Here is an 18,543-nt window from a genome sequence, read left to right as displayed (position 1 = left end):
TCAAAATGTTTCTAGCTCTCTTAATTCTCCTAAAGGCTCTTCTCATTGAAATGATTCAAATATATTTATTTAAAACAACACAGAAAGACAAATTCAGCAGCTTCTAAGTGAAATGTTAATTCTCACACAACACTTATGATCTTAGTAGATTATAAAATAATCCTAGTGTTGAAGAATACAAAAACTATATGGTACTACTCCCATCTTCTCCTCCTCCTAAAACAACTCTTTCAGAGTAAATCTCTCATATTACCTTTGTGTAATTTTTCTTTGTAAACATGGACATTTTCCAGACTTTTAACTGTATTTATTTGTATATGACCCCAAAATAGTAAAGCAATGTGCCTAAATTTCCAGTACGACCTACCTATACTTATGAGTAGATAAAACAATACTGGAAACAAAAGAATAATATAAGGAAATGTCTCATAAATTTTATTTTACAGTTCCACAGATTTTAAATCTTGCAAGTGCCCTAAATTTAGTTTTCAGACAACTTTCCTCTAACAATCAACTATGAGACTACCTGTGCCATGACCACTGTTGTATATGCTAATAATGTGCAAGTCAGAAAGTCAACATACAGCTGGAAGACAGAATATTCTAAAGAAACTAAGATCATAAAATGACAATATTGAAAAGCGTTCATATTTCAAAATTGCAAAGTTATTACTGTTCAAGCATAGAGAACGGGTTAAAATGCTAGACCCTAATTTGTAGGCAGCAATATATCCATACCAGTTCCAAATCAGCATGCTTATTACATTTTCTTAATCTTAGTATCTAATCCTAACATGATACTCGTTTACCCCTCTGAGAGGTAAAACTGAAGCTGTACCCAAACCAGTTGTTAACAGGATCTGTTGTTTTCAAATTAGAGACAGATTTTCAGACACACACTACAGACCAAGTAAGTAGATTTCTACTATTTGGTATTTTCAAAAATTAATAGATGCTAAAGCTAATGCCAACTCTGTTAAATAACCTGACCAGGTTCCTAAGACCTCACCACCAGAAAATATAAGCTAGAGTATCTATGGGTTTTATATATTTCCTTTATAATAATACTATTTTATCTTACAAACATGATCTTTGTCTGATCAGATGGCACAATAATTTATAGAATAATTTAGCCAAGGAAAAATTTTCCAAAGATGCTATATTAGTTTCCTTACCCAGAACGATGTCTGACAACATCCCTGCTCAGCCTTTCTGCCAGGTAAGAACCTATTCGATCCAGCTTCTCTGGAGCAGATACTGCATAAAAGGTCAATTTTTCCATATCAGCTTTAACAAGGCCATCCTAAAAATAATGACAAGTATCCAGATTATTTATCTTTTCATGCTTATTTTTTGTTTGTTTCTTGTATTTTTAAGTGTTGCCTGTTTCACATTTTTCCTTTCTGGACTGGGAATTAATTCACATTTAAGCTGAACCTTTCCAGGTATAATGTTCTCAGTTCTAATAATATTTACTATTCTAGATACATGCAACTTTCAAAAAATTAAAGAAAGAAAGCTAAAGAAACACCCCACTTAGGCAAAGAATTTAAACAGCCCTTCCAAAACAATGAATTAGACTCTTAACACTTTATAGAGCAATTAACTCAGTATATAGGGAATGAAATGTATTTTATTAAAAAGATTTCAAACAAAACTTGCTTAATTTAATGTTAAATTATTAAGCCTATACTCCTTTACACATACAACGGTGACCATATGCTTTCATTTAATGAGTCAGAACCTGCTTATATCATTATAAAGTTTTGTTGTAGTTAATAAGAGAAAATATTTGGAACTATATTAATCTATGCTTAGTTGATGTATTAAAAAAAACTAACATCAACAGCCACAGGATCCTTATACAAGATTATAAAATATCATTCCTTTCCATCCTCTAAAGATGACATGCAGTAGATCTAATGATTCTCCCCCACTCTCATGTAACCTCGAGTAAATCACCATACCCAAATTTCTTGGCCAGAAATCATCATTCAACTAACTGACTGCTACTTAGGAAAACTGGAGGAGGAAAAGGATACAAGAAAATTATGCTAGATGATGAATCTACAAATACAAATTTTATAAAAGTGTTTTTTCAACTTCAATTGGCCCCTCATTCTCTGGGAATTTTGCTCCCTCCCTAATGGCACTACTCTCTCCTAGTGTGCACTTGCTCCACTCTGCAATGGAATCAGAGAGTTTGCAGCTCTTGTGTATGTCTTCTTCCCCTTGGCCACTTCAACCTAGGGACCCTTCTCTAGTTCACTGAGAGTTCAACCTTCAGGTCTCAACTTCCTCTAAAGACCCTTCAAGGGGTCAGATATTCCTACTATACATTCTTTTAGTTCACAGCACTAAGAGAACACACAGCAGTACAATCATACTTCTTTTCACTCATTAAACAAATACTAATTTAGTGCCAACTATGTGCCAGGCACTGAGATAAACCCTAGAGAAGCCACAGTCAGCAAAGAAATGTATTAATTCACTTAGTCTTCAAGAGAACTTTATGACAGGTACTATTTATTATTTTCATTACACATGAGAAACTTGCCCAATATCAAATGGCTAGTAATTATGGGAAATTGCTTCTTGTCCCTGCTAACTGCCATGTGTGTGTGAAATTCATAAAAATCTTGCCTATTCTTTAACCTACTTTACAGATTGTTATTTGAATACTTGGCAAAACAAAGATTCTTTCTGTAACCACCTTCTAGTTTACTGGTCATCACTCCAAGTGTTCAGAACTTCTACATGTCTACAAGTTAAAGTGGGTGAAGCAGACAAGCCTTGTCTGCCCTTCATATTCCACCATACTCTGTTCTCTACCCTGCCTTCAGTAACTGCATGTCCTGGACTTCTCAAGGAAATAATGATTTGAATATTCAATCTATTAACTAATACATGTTAAATTTCAAATCGGAAACCATGGTCAACACTATTTCTATAATTAAAATACAGGAACATTCATTTTAAGTCTAAAGGATCAACTTGCTCTTGATCTCAAATATATCTCCTGCTTTCTAATGCTGTTTCTCTTTGCCCTCAAATGCAATGAAGTGGCTATTTTTCTCTACCTCTCCAGATGTACTACATCCTTAAAGCTCAGAAAATCTCATTTCCTCTGAAAACACTTCCCAGAGATATCAACCCACAATGGTATCCCCTTGATTTAGAGGCCAAAATGTTACCCCCTGATTTACTTAACATTTTACTTACTGATTTATACACTGTGATTTACTATCTTATATGTTTTTGTTTTATATCAATGTATGAAAAGCTCCATAATGGCCTGTCTTAGGGATTTGAATATGCCACAAATTATCCAGGATCTCTGACATCCAATAGTATTTATGAATAATCTCCTCCATACAGTTGAATATTCAAACAGTTTTGATTAAAAATAACATATATCAACATTAAAGTTAAAATGTCCAAAAGGTTTCCATATACTTGGCTACATTTTAAAATAAAGCAAATTCTGGAAATCAAACTCAAATATTGTAACATTTTGTGTCTATATTTTTTTTTAAATGAGACCAAAGGAGTCTTAGAAAGTGTGTAAGGTAGTGTCAAACAAAATTACCCACACCCAGTTGCTTTGAAACTAGTAACTGTCTCATGCATGAGCCCAGTGTGAGCAGAAAATCATGTCTGTGTACATAGTTGTATCCTGAGCACAAACTAAAAATCATCTGACACTGCTTCATAAATTTTTGATTGTTACTTAAACAGTACATAGATTACCAAACAACCACCTCTCATCCCAGATTTGTGCCTCATCTATGAAAATAATTGAGAACTAGACAATCAATCATGGGTAAACTTAAAATTAAAAAAAAAAGAAAGAAAAAAAGAAAAAGTATAAAAGAAAGTAGTGTACTTGACAAGATGTAGGGATAAAAGTAGAGAAATCAAAGTAGGGAAACCTTAAGGAGATCAGCAGGGGGCAGAAGGGGTCAGCAAAGAGAAGGATCAGTAGATGTAGATCAAATTACTTTTGGATCTTCAGGAAAGATGTTATCCACCAGGCGTTTGTAGCGAGGACGCAAAGCAGAACAGCAGCAACACACTCCTGTTCCAAAAAAAAAAAAAAAGTTATAGAAATTAATATTGTAAACTGACTCAGAAATTCATTTCTGAATATTAGTGATCTAGGATTTAAAATACAAAGAAAAAGTTCAAACTGTCACAAATAGAAAAGGCATGCAAATTCAATTAAGTTGCTATGTAAGAAAATTAAATTTCTTTTCCCTTTCCCAAAGACATGTAGCTATTAAGAATTTGCACTAAGACTCTACCCCAAATCAAAATCATCCTATTAGGCAAATGTATGATCTATATCTGCCCTCCCCCCATATCTCCTTTCTGAGCTCCTCTCCCACTACTCTCTGAACACATCCCCACCTGTGTGTACCAATCCACTCTACTCCAGTCACAATGGTCCCTCTCCTGATCCAAGGTACCCTCCTTGGATCTCTGATGTTACTGTTTCCTCTGCCTAGAACATGTCAAAAGATCTTATCAGACTGTCACTTTCTTTGATTATTCATTTAAATCTCTGACCACCCTTACCTTGCTCTGGTTTTCCATTGCACTTAACACCCTACATATTAAATAATTTTCCTACTGTGTTTATTGGTTAGGAACTGCTTTCCCTCACCAGGAAATAGCTCAGGTGAAGGCAAGGATAATTGTTTTGCTCACACATGAATCCCAAAAATTCAGAATAACACAGGGCACACAGCAGGCACCCAAATATTTGTGGAGTGAGTGCATGCACATATGAATGAATCTGTACTGTCCCTACTTTAACAATGCCTTCCTTACTGCTCTTTTCTACTTTTACAATGTAGCTCTGATTTAGCTTACTTGCAATTTCTTATGTAACTTCCTAACATGTCCCCCAGCCTCTTCCTATAGCTACCACATAGAGAGGGTATTTACAGCCCAATTCTAGCAATATGATTATAGTGAACCTCCAACAACTCACTGATACTGACTATGTAGAAATGTCCTAACATAACATCCTTCAAAACTTATAATCTCTTGTTACTAATCACTCTTTATACTTCATAAAATTAATATATTCCAAAATAGTTTAATTTTTAAATGAACATATTTTATTCTGTAAAAACATGTAAGAATATGTATTCTTATGACTAAAATTTTAAAAACGACTAAAGGATTTGAAACAAATATGACAAAAGACATATGTTTAATTTATAAACTTTTATAGAAATATGACCAACAAATAAATAGAAAAAGACATGATCCAGAAAACCTGGGTCTAGTCCAATTTTTTCTCTTAAATTGCTACATGGCTTGGGGAAGGCATAACAAGAGTGATAAGTGGGCCTATAATCTCAACAACTTAGGAGGCTAAAGTAGGATGATTTCAAGTACAAGACCAGCCTCAGCAACTAAGCAAGGCCCTAAGCAACTTGGCAAGATGTCTCAAAATAAAAAATAAAAAGACCTGGAGATGTGGCTCAGTGGTTAAGCATCCCTGGGTTCTCATGATTTATGAAACTAGTATGTGTAAGTAAGCATACTTAGGCTCTATATGCTGATATTTGTAAAATGCTATATATTGTTCAGGATATTTTTCATTAGAAGACAAAATATTCGAAAGAATTCAAATATTTCAAAGAGTTATCTTTTCAGATTATTAACATCAGAATACGTGAATCCTGTTTAGTTTCAAAAGCAAAACAAAGGTTTGGTTATGGCGGGGAGGGGGGATAACAGCCAAAGTAGCAAAATCACCTTTCTGTATCTACTACACCTAATAAAAACTACATCAGATAAGTATTAATACTGGCATTAAAATTAATTAAAATCCATTATGTACTGAACAGCTCTCATAGTTCTAAGGTATCACAATAATATGGTAAGATTCACGTAAATACTTTGCTAACAGTAATGCAAGGTCAAATATAGTAAATTCAAATTGTTCTCATGACAAAGAATCAGGGCTATGGGGCTTAAAAACAAGTCCTAAAACTGCAAATTTTCATAAGAATGGCAAATTGTTATTTTCAGTGAGAAGATTCTTAAAAAGCTATTAAGATTCACTTAGGGCTGGGGATGTGGCTCAAGCGGTAGCACGCTTGCCTGGCATGCGTGCGGCCCGGGTTCGATCCTCAGCACCACATACAAACAAAGATGTTGTGTCTGCCGAAAAACTAAAAATAAATAAATAAATATTTTAAAAAAAAGAGATTCACTTACACTGACACATTCTGCTATCATACACTACATTTAGCTTAAAGGAGCTTAAAAAATAAAAGTGAACTTGAAATACAAACAATATCCTCAGTTCCCACTTCCAAGAAGCTTAGGTCTACTGAGGAAGACAGATGAGCAAAAGGCACAATGTCAACAGGCAGTCTCGAGCTAAAGAACAACAACCTTGGATTCATATCTGAGGTGAGTCTAAGGCCTCTAACTGTCCAGCTCAGCAGGCAGCTCCCATTCTCTTACTACTCCTAAGTTTCCTCACCAAAGTAATAATGCCTTCTCCAGAATAATTGCAAAAAAATTATAAAGTTGTACTTAAGGCTCTCATTAAGCATTCAACAAAATGGCAGGCATTACCAGTAGTGAAGTAAAAGTAGTATTACAACCAGGGTAAACAGAAGGAGATGGAGGGGGCCTTTAGATTGTATTCCCAACTAGGTGAAAACCTTTGCTGAAAATTAATGATTTAAAACTTACAACAAATTTCATATATAGTTTATGAAAAACCTTTAAGCATCATTACCAGATAGGAGTAACTGCTATATTCTTATCACCACTTGTTCAGCACTATACCAAGGACTTTACAACATCACTCATTTACTCCTAGAATACCTCTCTAAGGTGGTTTGTTTAATGATTGAGGAAACAAGCTGATTTGCTCAATAACACACAAATGTTAAGGATCCAAGGAACTGTAATTCCATCCCAGATCTGATGACTGCAGAGGGCAATTGCCACACTAAACTGAAGTACCACAAAAGGTTTTTTTGGGGTTTTTTTTTGTTTTTTTTTAATATAGCATGACCAATAAATGACCAATAAATCATGACCAATAAATCTGATTGCAAGAATGTGTGGACCTAACAGATGAGAACTGCACTTTCCATACAGGGAAATGAATGATCACAGAGCTTCTCAAGAAAGCCCAAAACCAAACAAAAACACCTCCTGTCCACTAACTATAAATACAAAGCTACCCACCATAAAGAGGACATGGGAAATTAGGTTAAAGTAGTCAATTTATAGGCTGGGGTTGTAGCTAAGTGGTAGAGTACTTGTTTAGCATGTATGAGGCCCTGGTTTCGATCCTCAGCACCACAAAAAAATAAATAAATAAAATAAAGATATTATATTCAACTACAACTAAAAAAATAAATATAACAAAAGTACTCAATTTACTCAGGTCTTTATAAATTATATCAAAGATAATAAGGTTAAAATGACTATATCTGAAATAATCATAAAAAGAATTACTCTATAAACAAGAGAATACTGTACTTATAAACATTATAAGAATATGTAAAATAAAACTATTGGACCTACTCAGGTATAAAAATGGCGCTGACTCTCCTGGTGAAGTGAATTCATACGGTTTTTCAAGTTCAGCAGCAGGTACCTGAACATAGTCCTTCATGCTGTGTGAGACTATGTTCTAGTTGATCTCCTGCTTCTATATCCTTTTACCTACTGTTCAGGAAGCATCTAGTTCACTTTACTTCTAATTAATTAGCAGAGGACACTAAAGTACTGTAGCTTCTTATCTAACTTGTTGACATCAAATATGAAGCTATCATGAACTTGATCATATCTGTATCAAATTCTGCTAGCAAGGCCAATTAGCTTAAGTAAGACACTATTAAAGTACTAATATTGCTAGTTTAATAAAAGTAAGTTTTCGTATCATTTAAAGGTCAGCCTACTTATGCTTTTTTTCTTTAGAGCAGTCCTTATTCCTTCTCATCCTAAGACCTTTTCCAACAAATTCACTTTGCATCCTAATACTGTCCATTTTTCAATATCTTCCCGATTTTTCTCTTCCAGTTAACAAGTCTAAGCAATGTAAATTTTCCTTTAAATTTAATTTTAGCATATAAAAAGAGAAAGCAATTATTCTTTCCCCACAGCATGTGGAAGATGAACCCCTGGCAAAGATATATCAGGAGAAGAGGCAGGAAGGCTTATGCAAGATGACTACAGTGGGTAAACAGAACTTGGGCACAGATGGAAAGGGAAATTATGACCAAAAAAGTGGCAGGCTGCATATTCTAGTAGTATAATAGGTTCAGGAGCAATCTGACTTAATAAGAGAAGAGGAAAATCCCATTGCTTAAATGCTACCATGCTACTGGGTACCTAGGATAAAGCTATGCTCCAAAACAAAAATGCTGTTGGCAGCACTATCACTGGAGTTGAAGCATGCTCAGATTCTATTTTGGAAACTGACTATATAACTTTGGTTAGGTTTGTTTCATCTCTAAAAGAAGAAAACAAACAGCATCCACACCTTCTATGTAGCAATTATATTATCTTATTTAATTTTTACATGTAATACAGTGGAAATTCAGTGACACAGAAGTCTTCAAATTTCATACTTTTAAATGGGAATGGATTACTGGATTTTGGTTCTTTATGTCTTCACCATATATTTCCATTATTGCACTATAACCATTTATTGCATTTATTCATATGCTTGTTTGTATCACCATAGTAAGTCCCTCAGATGCAAAGCCCACATACTTTAAATGCTGTTGTGCATGTCTGGTATCTACCAGAGATTTACAAAACTGTTCCTTTCCTTAAACAAACACACAAAGTTCACGGATACATAAAATGAATTTAATGTTTATAGCTATGTGCTACAAAAATCAAATAACTATAAAGCTCATCACTGATCATGAAGCACTCAGTAAATGCCAGAACAATATAATTTCTTGAGCAAACAGATGACAATGTCAACTGAATCATGTTTAACAATTCATGTTTTATTTTTAGACCTAGTAGAGGCCTCCTGCAATCAAAGTGAAAAGAGACAGACCTTTGTACAGGAAGACTTTTAAAATTCATAACTTCAAGAATTGTAGTTCTGTGGTGTCCAAAAACTTTCAAAGTGTATGCCTCTCATATTCCCTTCAAGGTTAAAATTGAAAGTCAAGTCACTCGTTCACTTAGTGACAGAACAAGACGTTCACTTCAGACAATCAAAAACACTTAGCAATAAAACAGCTCTATTCACATATTCCCTTTCCAAACACTAGGACATTTTATACACACACACGCACATGCACACACACACACAAAGAGCCTATGACATGGGTATTCTTTCTATACCAACAATTGTTAAGAACACTGCCAAAAACTATGGGAATCAAAATGGCAACTAATACTTGACACAGGTTTAAAAATTAAGTTATAAAACAAAATTTGGAAATTTGGGGAAAAAAGATTTCCAAAGTCAAATGATCACACCACCAAAGAAGAACATACAGAACTCAAGTGAAGAGCGACTTTGTTAGGAACAAGGACATAGAGTAGAATGCTCAGGGCTCCTCTGAAAAACAAGCAGAACAGGATTACAAGTACAAATCTGGTACAGCAAAGCAGGAGCACTGTGAACTGGAACAACGTGAGCATCACCAAGAAGGATAGCCCACAGAAAAATAAAAACACATACCTAGGGACCCAGAGCATTGAAAGAAACAAGGGAAGTGTTCCAAAAGAAGTATGAGAAAAGTATGGTGACTTAAAAGATATGGAGTCAAAGGAAAGGGAAGAAAATAGACTCTTATCTTCAGGAAAGTGCTCCTTTTAAAAGGATTTTAATCCATTAGAGGAGTATTTTATTACATGATTCCTTCCACACGTAATATACACCCTCTCTCCTTTCATTCTCAATTTCACTACTTCTTTTTTTTTTTTTAATTCCCAGACACATAAACCTATGGAAAAGAGGACAACAAAGCAATAAATGGAATTAAAACTCCAATTCTGTTTAGAGGATGGCCTTCCTCTTGCTCTGCAATAGTTTGCTCTACACTAGATGTAACAAACAATACCCTGTACATTTCCCCAAACTATTCTGAGATACTATCTGTATTTAAAAAAAAAAAAAAGCTTTTTTAAGAGTCAACTTATGATTCATCTATATTCAGATATTTTTCCTAGCACTGAATTTTTAATAAGAAAGTATTAGATACTAGATACCTCCTACTTAAAAGGAGTCAACTTACCGATTTATACCTAGTTTTAACATTACTGTGTACCATCATGCTTATCTGAAAAAATTTTAAATATTGCTCAATAGAGTTACTCAAAGACAAGAGCAATAAAATACAGGATAATTCTGGCTTTTAGAGGTAATATTCTGAAAAATTTCATTTGAAAAACTTTCTGCAATCATCATTTGGAAAAAACTTGATACAGACATTAAAACTGTAAAATATAATTCCTATTCACTTCAGCTGATGCTGACTTAGTCCACACACAAATGAGAAGCAATCCAGTAAATGACACAGAAACCAGATCTGTAACCAGGAAAGAAAAGCACTCCAACCCAGCACCACAGTACGCTGCACGTAGTCCATTCTATTTCTAAGACCATATCCTTTGACAATGCACATCACAGACCGTCTTTAAATGTGCTCAGGCAGCAGAGTCTTGGCAAGGAGAGTACACCACTCCTGTGTCCCAATCTCTGAAGGTAAGTAACCAGATGATGCAGAATTAAATGCCAAATGTTTACTTTGATATAAGGAGGCTGATACATAGTGGGAAAGGGAGGGGGGGAGCACGGGAGGAATAGATGAACTCTAGGTAGGGCAGAGGGATTGGAGGAGAAGGGAAGAGGATGGGGTCAGAAATGATGGTGGAACATGATGATCATTATTATCCAAAATACATATATGAAGACACAAATTGGTGTGAATATACTTTGTATGCAATCAGAGATATGAAAAATTGTGTTCTATATGTATGTGTAATAAGAATTGTAATGCATTGTAATGCATTCCACTGTGATATATAAATTAAGAAAACTGAAATAGTAATGCCAGTAGTAGAATAATGCCAAAATTACAAGAAAAGTTAATGTTTTTTGTGTATGTGATTGTTTTTGAAGACAATATGTAAGCAGTGACTTTCCTCTTTAATCCAAACCACTCTAGTGATGTTACTTTTCAGAGGGAGAGGATTGACTATGTAATGATCCATGACAGAGATTAGAAAGAGCTTTAGGAATCATGATTTAAAGGGAGAAAAACAGGAAGGCAAGAGACAAGCAAATCAGACTCCACAGAATTTATAACGAAACTTACAAAGTAAAATACTAAACACCAACCAGCATGTTTTTAAGAATCCTACTAAAATTAACAAAAATACTAACAAAAATTTTAAAAATATTGTTTTAAATCCCTTAATCTTTAAAAGGATATATAACATCCACTTAGGCAAAGTTGGCAAACTCCAGCCATCTCTGGAGTATATTTCAATAAATTGATACCTTCAGCACTTTCTACAGGAATTAACTTCAACTTCTCAGATTTAACCTTGGCAAATATACAAAATAGTAAAGCTACCCAAAAATATAGCAATCTTTTACTTTAAAAATAAAATAGATATTCAACATGTAGTGACAGTTTAATTTGATAGAAAACAAACAACAAACCAACTTACGACTTTCTCCTTAGTTTGTTTATAAATTGCATATTTCCTGCAAAAGACTCTTATTAAGTAACCTAAACAAATTATCATCTATCACTACAAAATAATGTTATATGCCTTTTGAAAACTATTTTTGTTATATGGATGAGTAGACATAAGTTAATGGTCCAATAATTTTCAACCATTTCAAATCCATTTTAAAAGAACAACATTTCTTGAAATAGCCAAAAGCTTCTAGTTCAAATATACAACTAAATTAAAAATCACACATACAAATCATAAAAATTCTTATCAAAAATCAAGATTTTACTCGTGCTACTTATTGGATAGCCAAAATTGAAGGTCTACAAAATATGAGCCATTAATAACACAACAAAAGATGGGGTGTGAAACTCCTGATATGCCCCTATGAACAAGCAAGAAAGGCAAGCAATGAATTTGCAAATGACTGATTTAGATGGTCTCAAGGTCTAAAGGTGTTAACATAATCTAGCATCTTGAGAGGAACTGAGGGTGGTATTATTAATTATGGCAGCAGCAGTGGCATAAACTTTGACTCTCCCAGGCAAACCAAGACCTAGATTATTCTACTTACTCTCTTTGAATATTCAGACATTTTAAAAAGCATCTAATACACTCAAATTTTCACAGTTACAACTAAAAAATGAGGAAAAAGCAGCTACAATCCAACCAAAGCAGATAAAATAAGGTAAACATATAAACCTGGGAAAGAAAGAAACCTGGTTTTTAAAAACATTTTAAAACAAAATAAAAAACTTTATGCATTTACCTAACTTTAATATTTCTGGTATATACGTAAAATCATAATATGTCAAATAATGCAATAATTTTTATAAGTTAATTACCTGAATGTTGGTGATTAAAATGTTCTACAAAATGTCTACTACATTCAAGGTACTAGCTAAGCAAATAGGTAATGTGCAATTAACTCATAAAAGTGATTCCTAAGATTGTAAGAAAAATGAGTGTTAGAGAAAAAAATGAGTATTAGAGAAAATGTAAGTATTCCTCTGATAAAAATAAAAGATACAAACAAAATCATCATAAAGACAAATGACTGCACTAATCCTCAGTCTCTTAGTAGAATTACATAGACCTAACTATGTGGATTTTTCTGTCATATTGTTAACATTAACACATCTACAAGAAATAATTACCATCACTTCCAACTCCCTAATAAAATCAACATCCTTAAGAGACTACTATTTGTACAGTTTTTATTTATTTTCTTATGTTAAATGTCACCTCTGCAGTCTGTCTCTATACTACCAGGACTCTCAGGGTAGCCTGAAGAATCTCCCGAAACACTTTTAAAAGTGCATGTTTTCCTGACCCAACCTGGACCTTCTGAATCAATCCCTGGGGTAGGACACTGGGATACCTATTTCTAAATATCAGCATCACCCTCCTCCCCATGCCGCCACCCTTGTGCTCATCTGAGTTTCAGAGACACTGCTCTAGAGAACTAGACTTTTGTATAACAATTTAAAGAAGTAAGTCTAGGGCTTGCCTTATTATGTACTTCAGGTGTTTGAGACACTCTCCTTACCTAAGTTATGCAACAGATAAAAAGTTATGAAGTATACTGCTCCTATAAGATCATCTTGCATTATCACAACAGCTGAATTACATAAAGCACTATACAGGATGCCAGATAAGTAACAGAAGTGATAAATGCAAGGACCTTTAGAAAATTCTTCACAGGAGATGCTGACATGGTAAAGACCTAACACTGGCAACAATGTATTGGTATTTGTGGCAGACATTTCTAGAATTCAAATGCTGCCAGCATTTCTTCCTGGGAAGTAGATTTTTCCAAGCAATTTGTATACAGAAATACTTTGCAGCCTCATGCTGGAAATAAATCAGGATGGGGTCATAAATAGCCTTTAAAACACTAGACAAGGATTACGGGTGAAGGAAAACCAATTAACATGACCAGACTTTTCACTTTTTTTTTTTTTAATAATTGCAAGCAGATTTTTCAGACTTTTCTTTTTCCTAAAATTGCTCTAGAATGCCTTTCTGTATTTCATACTACCATGTCCTTAAAATTACCACAGTTCTTGGGCTTTATTTCCCATGCCATCATTAGAGAAAGAGTTACACTGTTTGGAAGAACTAGTGTCCTTATCTGCCCTACAGAAGACCTTTGCTATAGTATACGAGAGGAAGAGTAAATTATTTTCTAGTGAGTCTAACAGGAACTGAGCATGCCCTAAGACAAACTCCAAATCTGCAGCACCTACACAGGGCACAGTACAAAGTAAAAGCTCAATATCTATGCACTGAAGGAATGAATAATGTACTGAAGGAATGAACAAACAAAACAATGCTCAAAGGTTTCTCTGACAGAGTTTTATTCTGTGATTCACTCTTCCTGTTTCTATGTGATAAGCACACATGCAGCTGGAAGTCTGCCTCTTTGCGTGACCAATTCGGAATTACAGAAGTCTGAGTCAGTATGAGCACCTTGAAAAATTCTGGGTATTTGTTTTGCTGACCTGGAATGTCCCCTTAGATATACTGGTGGAAGATCTAGATTTGTGAGGAAAATACTAGAAAGCTTAGTGATGGGAAAAGGTCAAGATGCATTCTCCAACCCAGCTTTACTAGCAGTAAAGCTATGTTTCAGTTAGCTCCAAACTCAGAAGGGACTGCTACCATCTAAAAATCAACAAATATAGATGTCTCAGAAATATACCTGATTGGGAAAAATATGTAGACTCAATCTCATTTATTCTTTTAATATGCATTATGCTCAATGTGTACTTGCACACACCTATACATTCATGTGTAGGAGGGTAAATACAGGCCGAAATCCTCTGGCCATTAGTAACTCACAATTGGTGAGAGAAGATAATCACATGCAGAGAGAATTGTAACAACTATGACAGAACAGGTTGCTATGGAACAAGCATAAGAGAGAAAGAATTATTAAAGGAATGATCCACCTCAAAGGAGGAAATGAAACAGAAGACATCTGAAGAAACAGGAAGACAACTATAGAGTGTTTGGGGAAAAAAGAGCAGGTTTTTCAAATCTGGTCCTTTTTTCTGCACAACTATCAATCACATGGATAGGTGATATAGGGGCTTCTAAAAATGCTCCAGGATAAGAAAACAACAGAAAAAAGAAATTAAGAATATTTTTCAATGCAAGTAAACATGAAAACATGATTTTACAGTGACATAATTTAAAATAACTAGATGAATCAAATATTTGGCCTAAAATAAAAGTGTCAATTTCAGAATGACTAGATTGAAAATTATCTACGATAATGTGGGAAGACTGACTACAGAGTTTACAAAATTACAGCTTCTTATTAAAAAGAATGAGCAAGAAGTATCCCTTATAAGAATCCACTAACATTTTATCACTATCTTAGTTTTTAGAAAGGCAAATTTTCTATCTAAAATATAGAAGTTAAATTATATTTTGCAATTTTTGAAGTAGAAAATGACTGATTAGAATGAGACCAAAGTAAAAGGAAAATTCTACTAAAATAAATAACTGAAGGGTAAAAGAATTAAGTGTCTACAGAAACCCCACCATTTGGCATTTGCTGCTGAAGATATGATAAGAGCAGGGTTTCTTCCAAAAGGATGAAGAATGGGTTCTTATTCTAATAATAGATACAGTAACAGAAATTCCACTTTTGAAGAGTTCTTCCAAGACAATCGAACATTTTGACCACTTCACCAGTCAACTAATCAAAGCAGGTTTATGATGTACCCACTACATGCAAGGTACCATAGTACCTTGCATAAACTACATAAATTTATGTATATGTGCCATGTATAAAATACATAGGTAAAATTTTAAGTATTCTAGATATTATATCTTTGCCAAAAGACAATTTTAAGATTATAATTGCAGAATTATTGTCAGTAATATTTGAGAAACTATGATGAACAAGTTCTAAAAGATTGAGAATTCACAGGCTCAAGTGGTTTGGTTTTATATCTGTTCTTGTTCCCAAGTCGATTCATGCAGCTAGAGCTATTCTTATGTGCTCACTTCTTTTTGTCTTCTGCTGAAATAATAAAAACAAATAAGTCAATTTCCAGTAAGAGAGCTAAATGTAAGGTTGCAAATCAGCATCAACACAATCCTTAACAAAACTGGCTAACTGCAGAATAAAATGCAGGAGGAAGTGGGACAAGCCACAAAGTGTATTTGTGTTGCTTTCCGTATCAGTTGCTTTCATTTTAGTGTACCTTAAACAATTTTTTTTTTTTTTTGTATCAGTGATTGAACCCAGGGGCACATGACCACTGAGCCACATCCCCAATCCTTTCTATTTTTTATTTTGTGACACGGTCTCATTAAGTTGCTCAGGGCCTTCCTAAATTGCTGAGGCTGGCTTTGAGGTTGTGATCCTCCCATCTCCACCTTAAAGCTGCTGGGATGACAAGTGTATACCACTTCACCGGGCAGCACATCAGATCTTAAGGTTCCCATAATGAAAAACAATTCTAAGTACTTGTTTTATCTTCTTGCCCAGCCAACACCACGAAACACAAATGACCAAATTTATTAATGACCTAAAAGAATACAAGTGTTCATTACATTTATAGATAAGGATCGACAAAAACAATTGGCCTCTCTCAATTTCTACAAATTGCATATAGAACAAGTTGTCTGTGGCCTTGCTAAGTTGCTGAGGTTGGCTTTGAACTAGAGATCCTCCTGCCTAAGCCTGCTGAGCAGATCCTCAAAATTTTTGAAGATCTTGCACAAATGGGTAAATTTGGACTTAACTTTGCAATCAATGTGAAGAACACAAAATATATGAATAGGGTAGAAGCATGATGAAAACAGTGCAATTATGAATCAGTGTCTAAGGACCAAAAAGAATACTTGGTTAAAAAAAAAAAAAAAAAATCTAAAATAATCTACAATAACTATGAAGGAAAACGCAGAGTCAAACAAAGTAAGGTTCAAAGATTTTATTTATTTATTTTTTAGTTGTAGATGGACACAATATCTTTATTTTATTTATTTTTATGTGGTGTTGAGGATCGAACCCAGTGCCTCACACATGCGACGCAAGTGCTCTGCCACTGAGTTACAAACCCAGCTCTTCAAAGATCTTTTGATTAAAACCTGGTTTAAGTCAACTGTTCCCAAAAGTAATAATTTAAAAGCATTAACTTAGTGGGCTGGGGATGTGGCTCAAGCGGTAGTGCGCTCGCCTGGCATGTGTGCGGCCCAGGTTCAATCCTTAGCACCACATACAAAGATGTTGTGTCCGCCGAAAAACTAAAAAACAATAAATATTAAAATAAATAAATAAATGAAAGCATTAACTTAAGTCAACTAAAGAGTAAATTTTTTAAAAAAATATCATATTTTCAGACTTCTATTAAAATAGCTTTAATCAGTTTAATAGATATTATTAATAATATTATTCCTAAGGACAAAAAATTACTGAAGAGGGTATATAGAAATGAATACTGTACTATAATAGTCCTACTTTGGTAACAAATAACTGTACACTGCTCTTCAGTGTTCATGAGAAACAATTTAATAAGCCAAGAAGAATTGTATGAAACAGCAACACTTTCAGCAAGATACACTAATTACAATAAAGTATCAGAGACTTGGAATGCAAGTTAAAAGTAAAAAATGCTAATCCATGTGCACTAGGTTTTGAATTTTAATTATTCAAAGAAAGAAGAAACTTATTATCAATGCCTAAATTATCAATACCTATTTCCAAGTCTACTCCATGCACATTCCTACTGTCACTGCTTTTTGATAGGTCAAAGGATACAGCAAAAGTTGGAGAGACAGTTTGGTGCAAAGCAATTCCTCACACTGTACACCAGAAATGAAAGTTAAAATAAGAAGCTCTGACTCAGTTAGTTAATAACTTATTCCCATTTTTTTCTCATTTTTTACACTGATACTTCCCTTCAGAAATTAATTTGTTATGTACTTGGCAAGAAAATCTACTTATATTCCTGGTCAACAAAACACTACACTAAAACCACATAAACCTTTACAGTTCAAATCTATACCCACAATAATGAGCCTGTATTCTTTCCGAGAAGACATCTGAATGTAGCACATCCAACTTGTTAGAAGCAAAAACAGAAAAACTCTGATATTCCCGTATATGCTACTGAAAAGACTGAAGTTTACATAAGGCAAAATGAACATATTAAAAGGACTGTGAGTATAAAACATTTTTATATCACACATTGAGAATAGACATTATTATTAATATAGTATCCTCAATTAAACCATTTGTAAGATGCTTCGTTCAGAACATACCTACAAACCCCCAAATACTTACTCACTTTTTCATTCTAATGTAATACTCATATTTCAAGTACTTAAATGAAGGTTTGATATTAGTAAAAGAAAAAGTGACTATGCATTCAAAGTGAGATAATATGAATTCCAGTTACAAAAACTTCTGGAGATGAAATCTCTTTTTAAGTTATGAGATAGACAGTCCAACAATTTCAAACAGCTCTTATAAAACTGAACTGGTAAGTCAAGAAACAAACTACTGAAACAGAAGGACAAAGAGGGGGGAGCATAATCATATTCCTAGAAAACCAAGGCAAACGGTCAGAACAAGTGGGAGGGTTATGAGTTGTCAGGCTCAAGTACATCAATTTGTGGAAACTGGAGGATTAAAGAGAGAAGTTAAAGTAAAGCTGATTTTTAAAAGCAAAGGACAACTGTAAGGGCTGAGTTGTGTTGCCAAAAAAAAAAAAAAAGCTGAAATCCTAGCCCTAGTTCCTCTTATTTGCAAGTAAGGGATTTGCAAATGTAATAAGTTAAAATGAAGCCACACAGGATTAGGGTAGGCCTTAAATTCAA

The 18,543-nt window shown here is 34.1% G+C and overlaps 1 protein-coding gene across 4 annotated transcripts in view; it reads right to left on the bottom strand.

Moving 5' to 3' along the window:
* Efr3a (EFR3 homolog A) overlaps positions 1-18,543 on the bottom strand; it is an 87,161-nt gene that overhangs the window by 52,797 nt on the left and 15,821 nt on the right. For 3 of the 4 annotated variants that reach the window (XM_046464734.2, XM_046464732.2, XM_058585741.1), the window contains exons 2-3: positions 4,002-4,078; positions 1,176-1,303 (exon numbers count right to left, since the gene is read on the bottom strand). In XM_046464734.2, the coding sequence (XP_046320690.1) occupies positions 1,176-1,303; positions 4,002-4,078 (205 nt within the window). Of the gene's footprint in view, positions 1-1,175; positions 1,304-3,932; positions 4,079-18,543 lie in introns of all 4 variants that reach the window. The other variant, XM_046464733.2, reaches the window with a different exon arrangement.

The sequence above is a fragment of the Marmota monax genome, unplaced genomic scaffold (assembly GCF_021218885.2).
Source record: "Marmota monax isolate L192 unplaced genomic scaffold, Marmota_monax_Labrador192_F-V1.1 WCK01_AAM20220418_F8-fsc00003, whole genome shotgun sequence".
NCBI classification, from domain to species: Eukaryota; Metazoa; Chordata; class Mammalia; order Rodentia; family Sciuridae; genus Marmota; species Marmota monax.
This window is presented reverse-complemented; position numbering and strand designations above follow the sequence as displayed.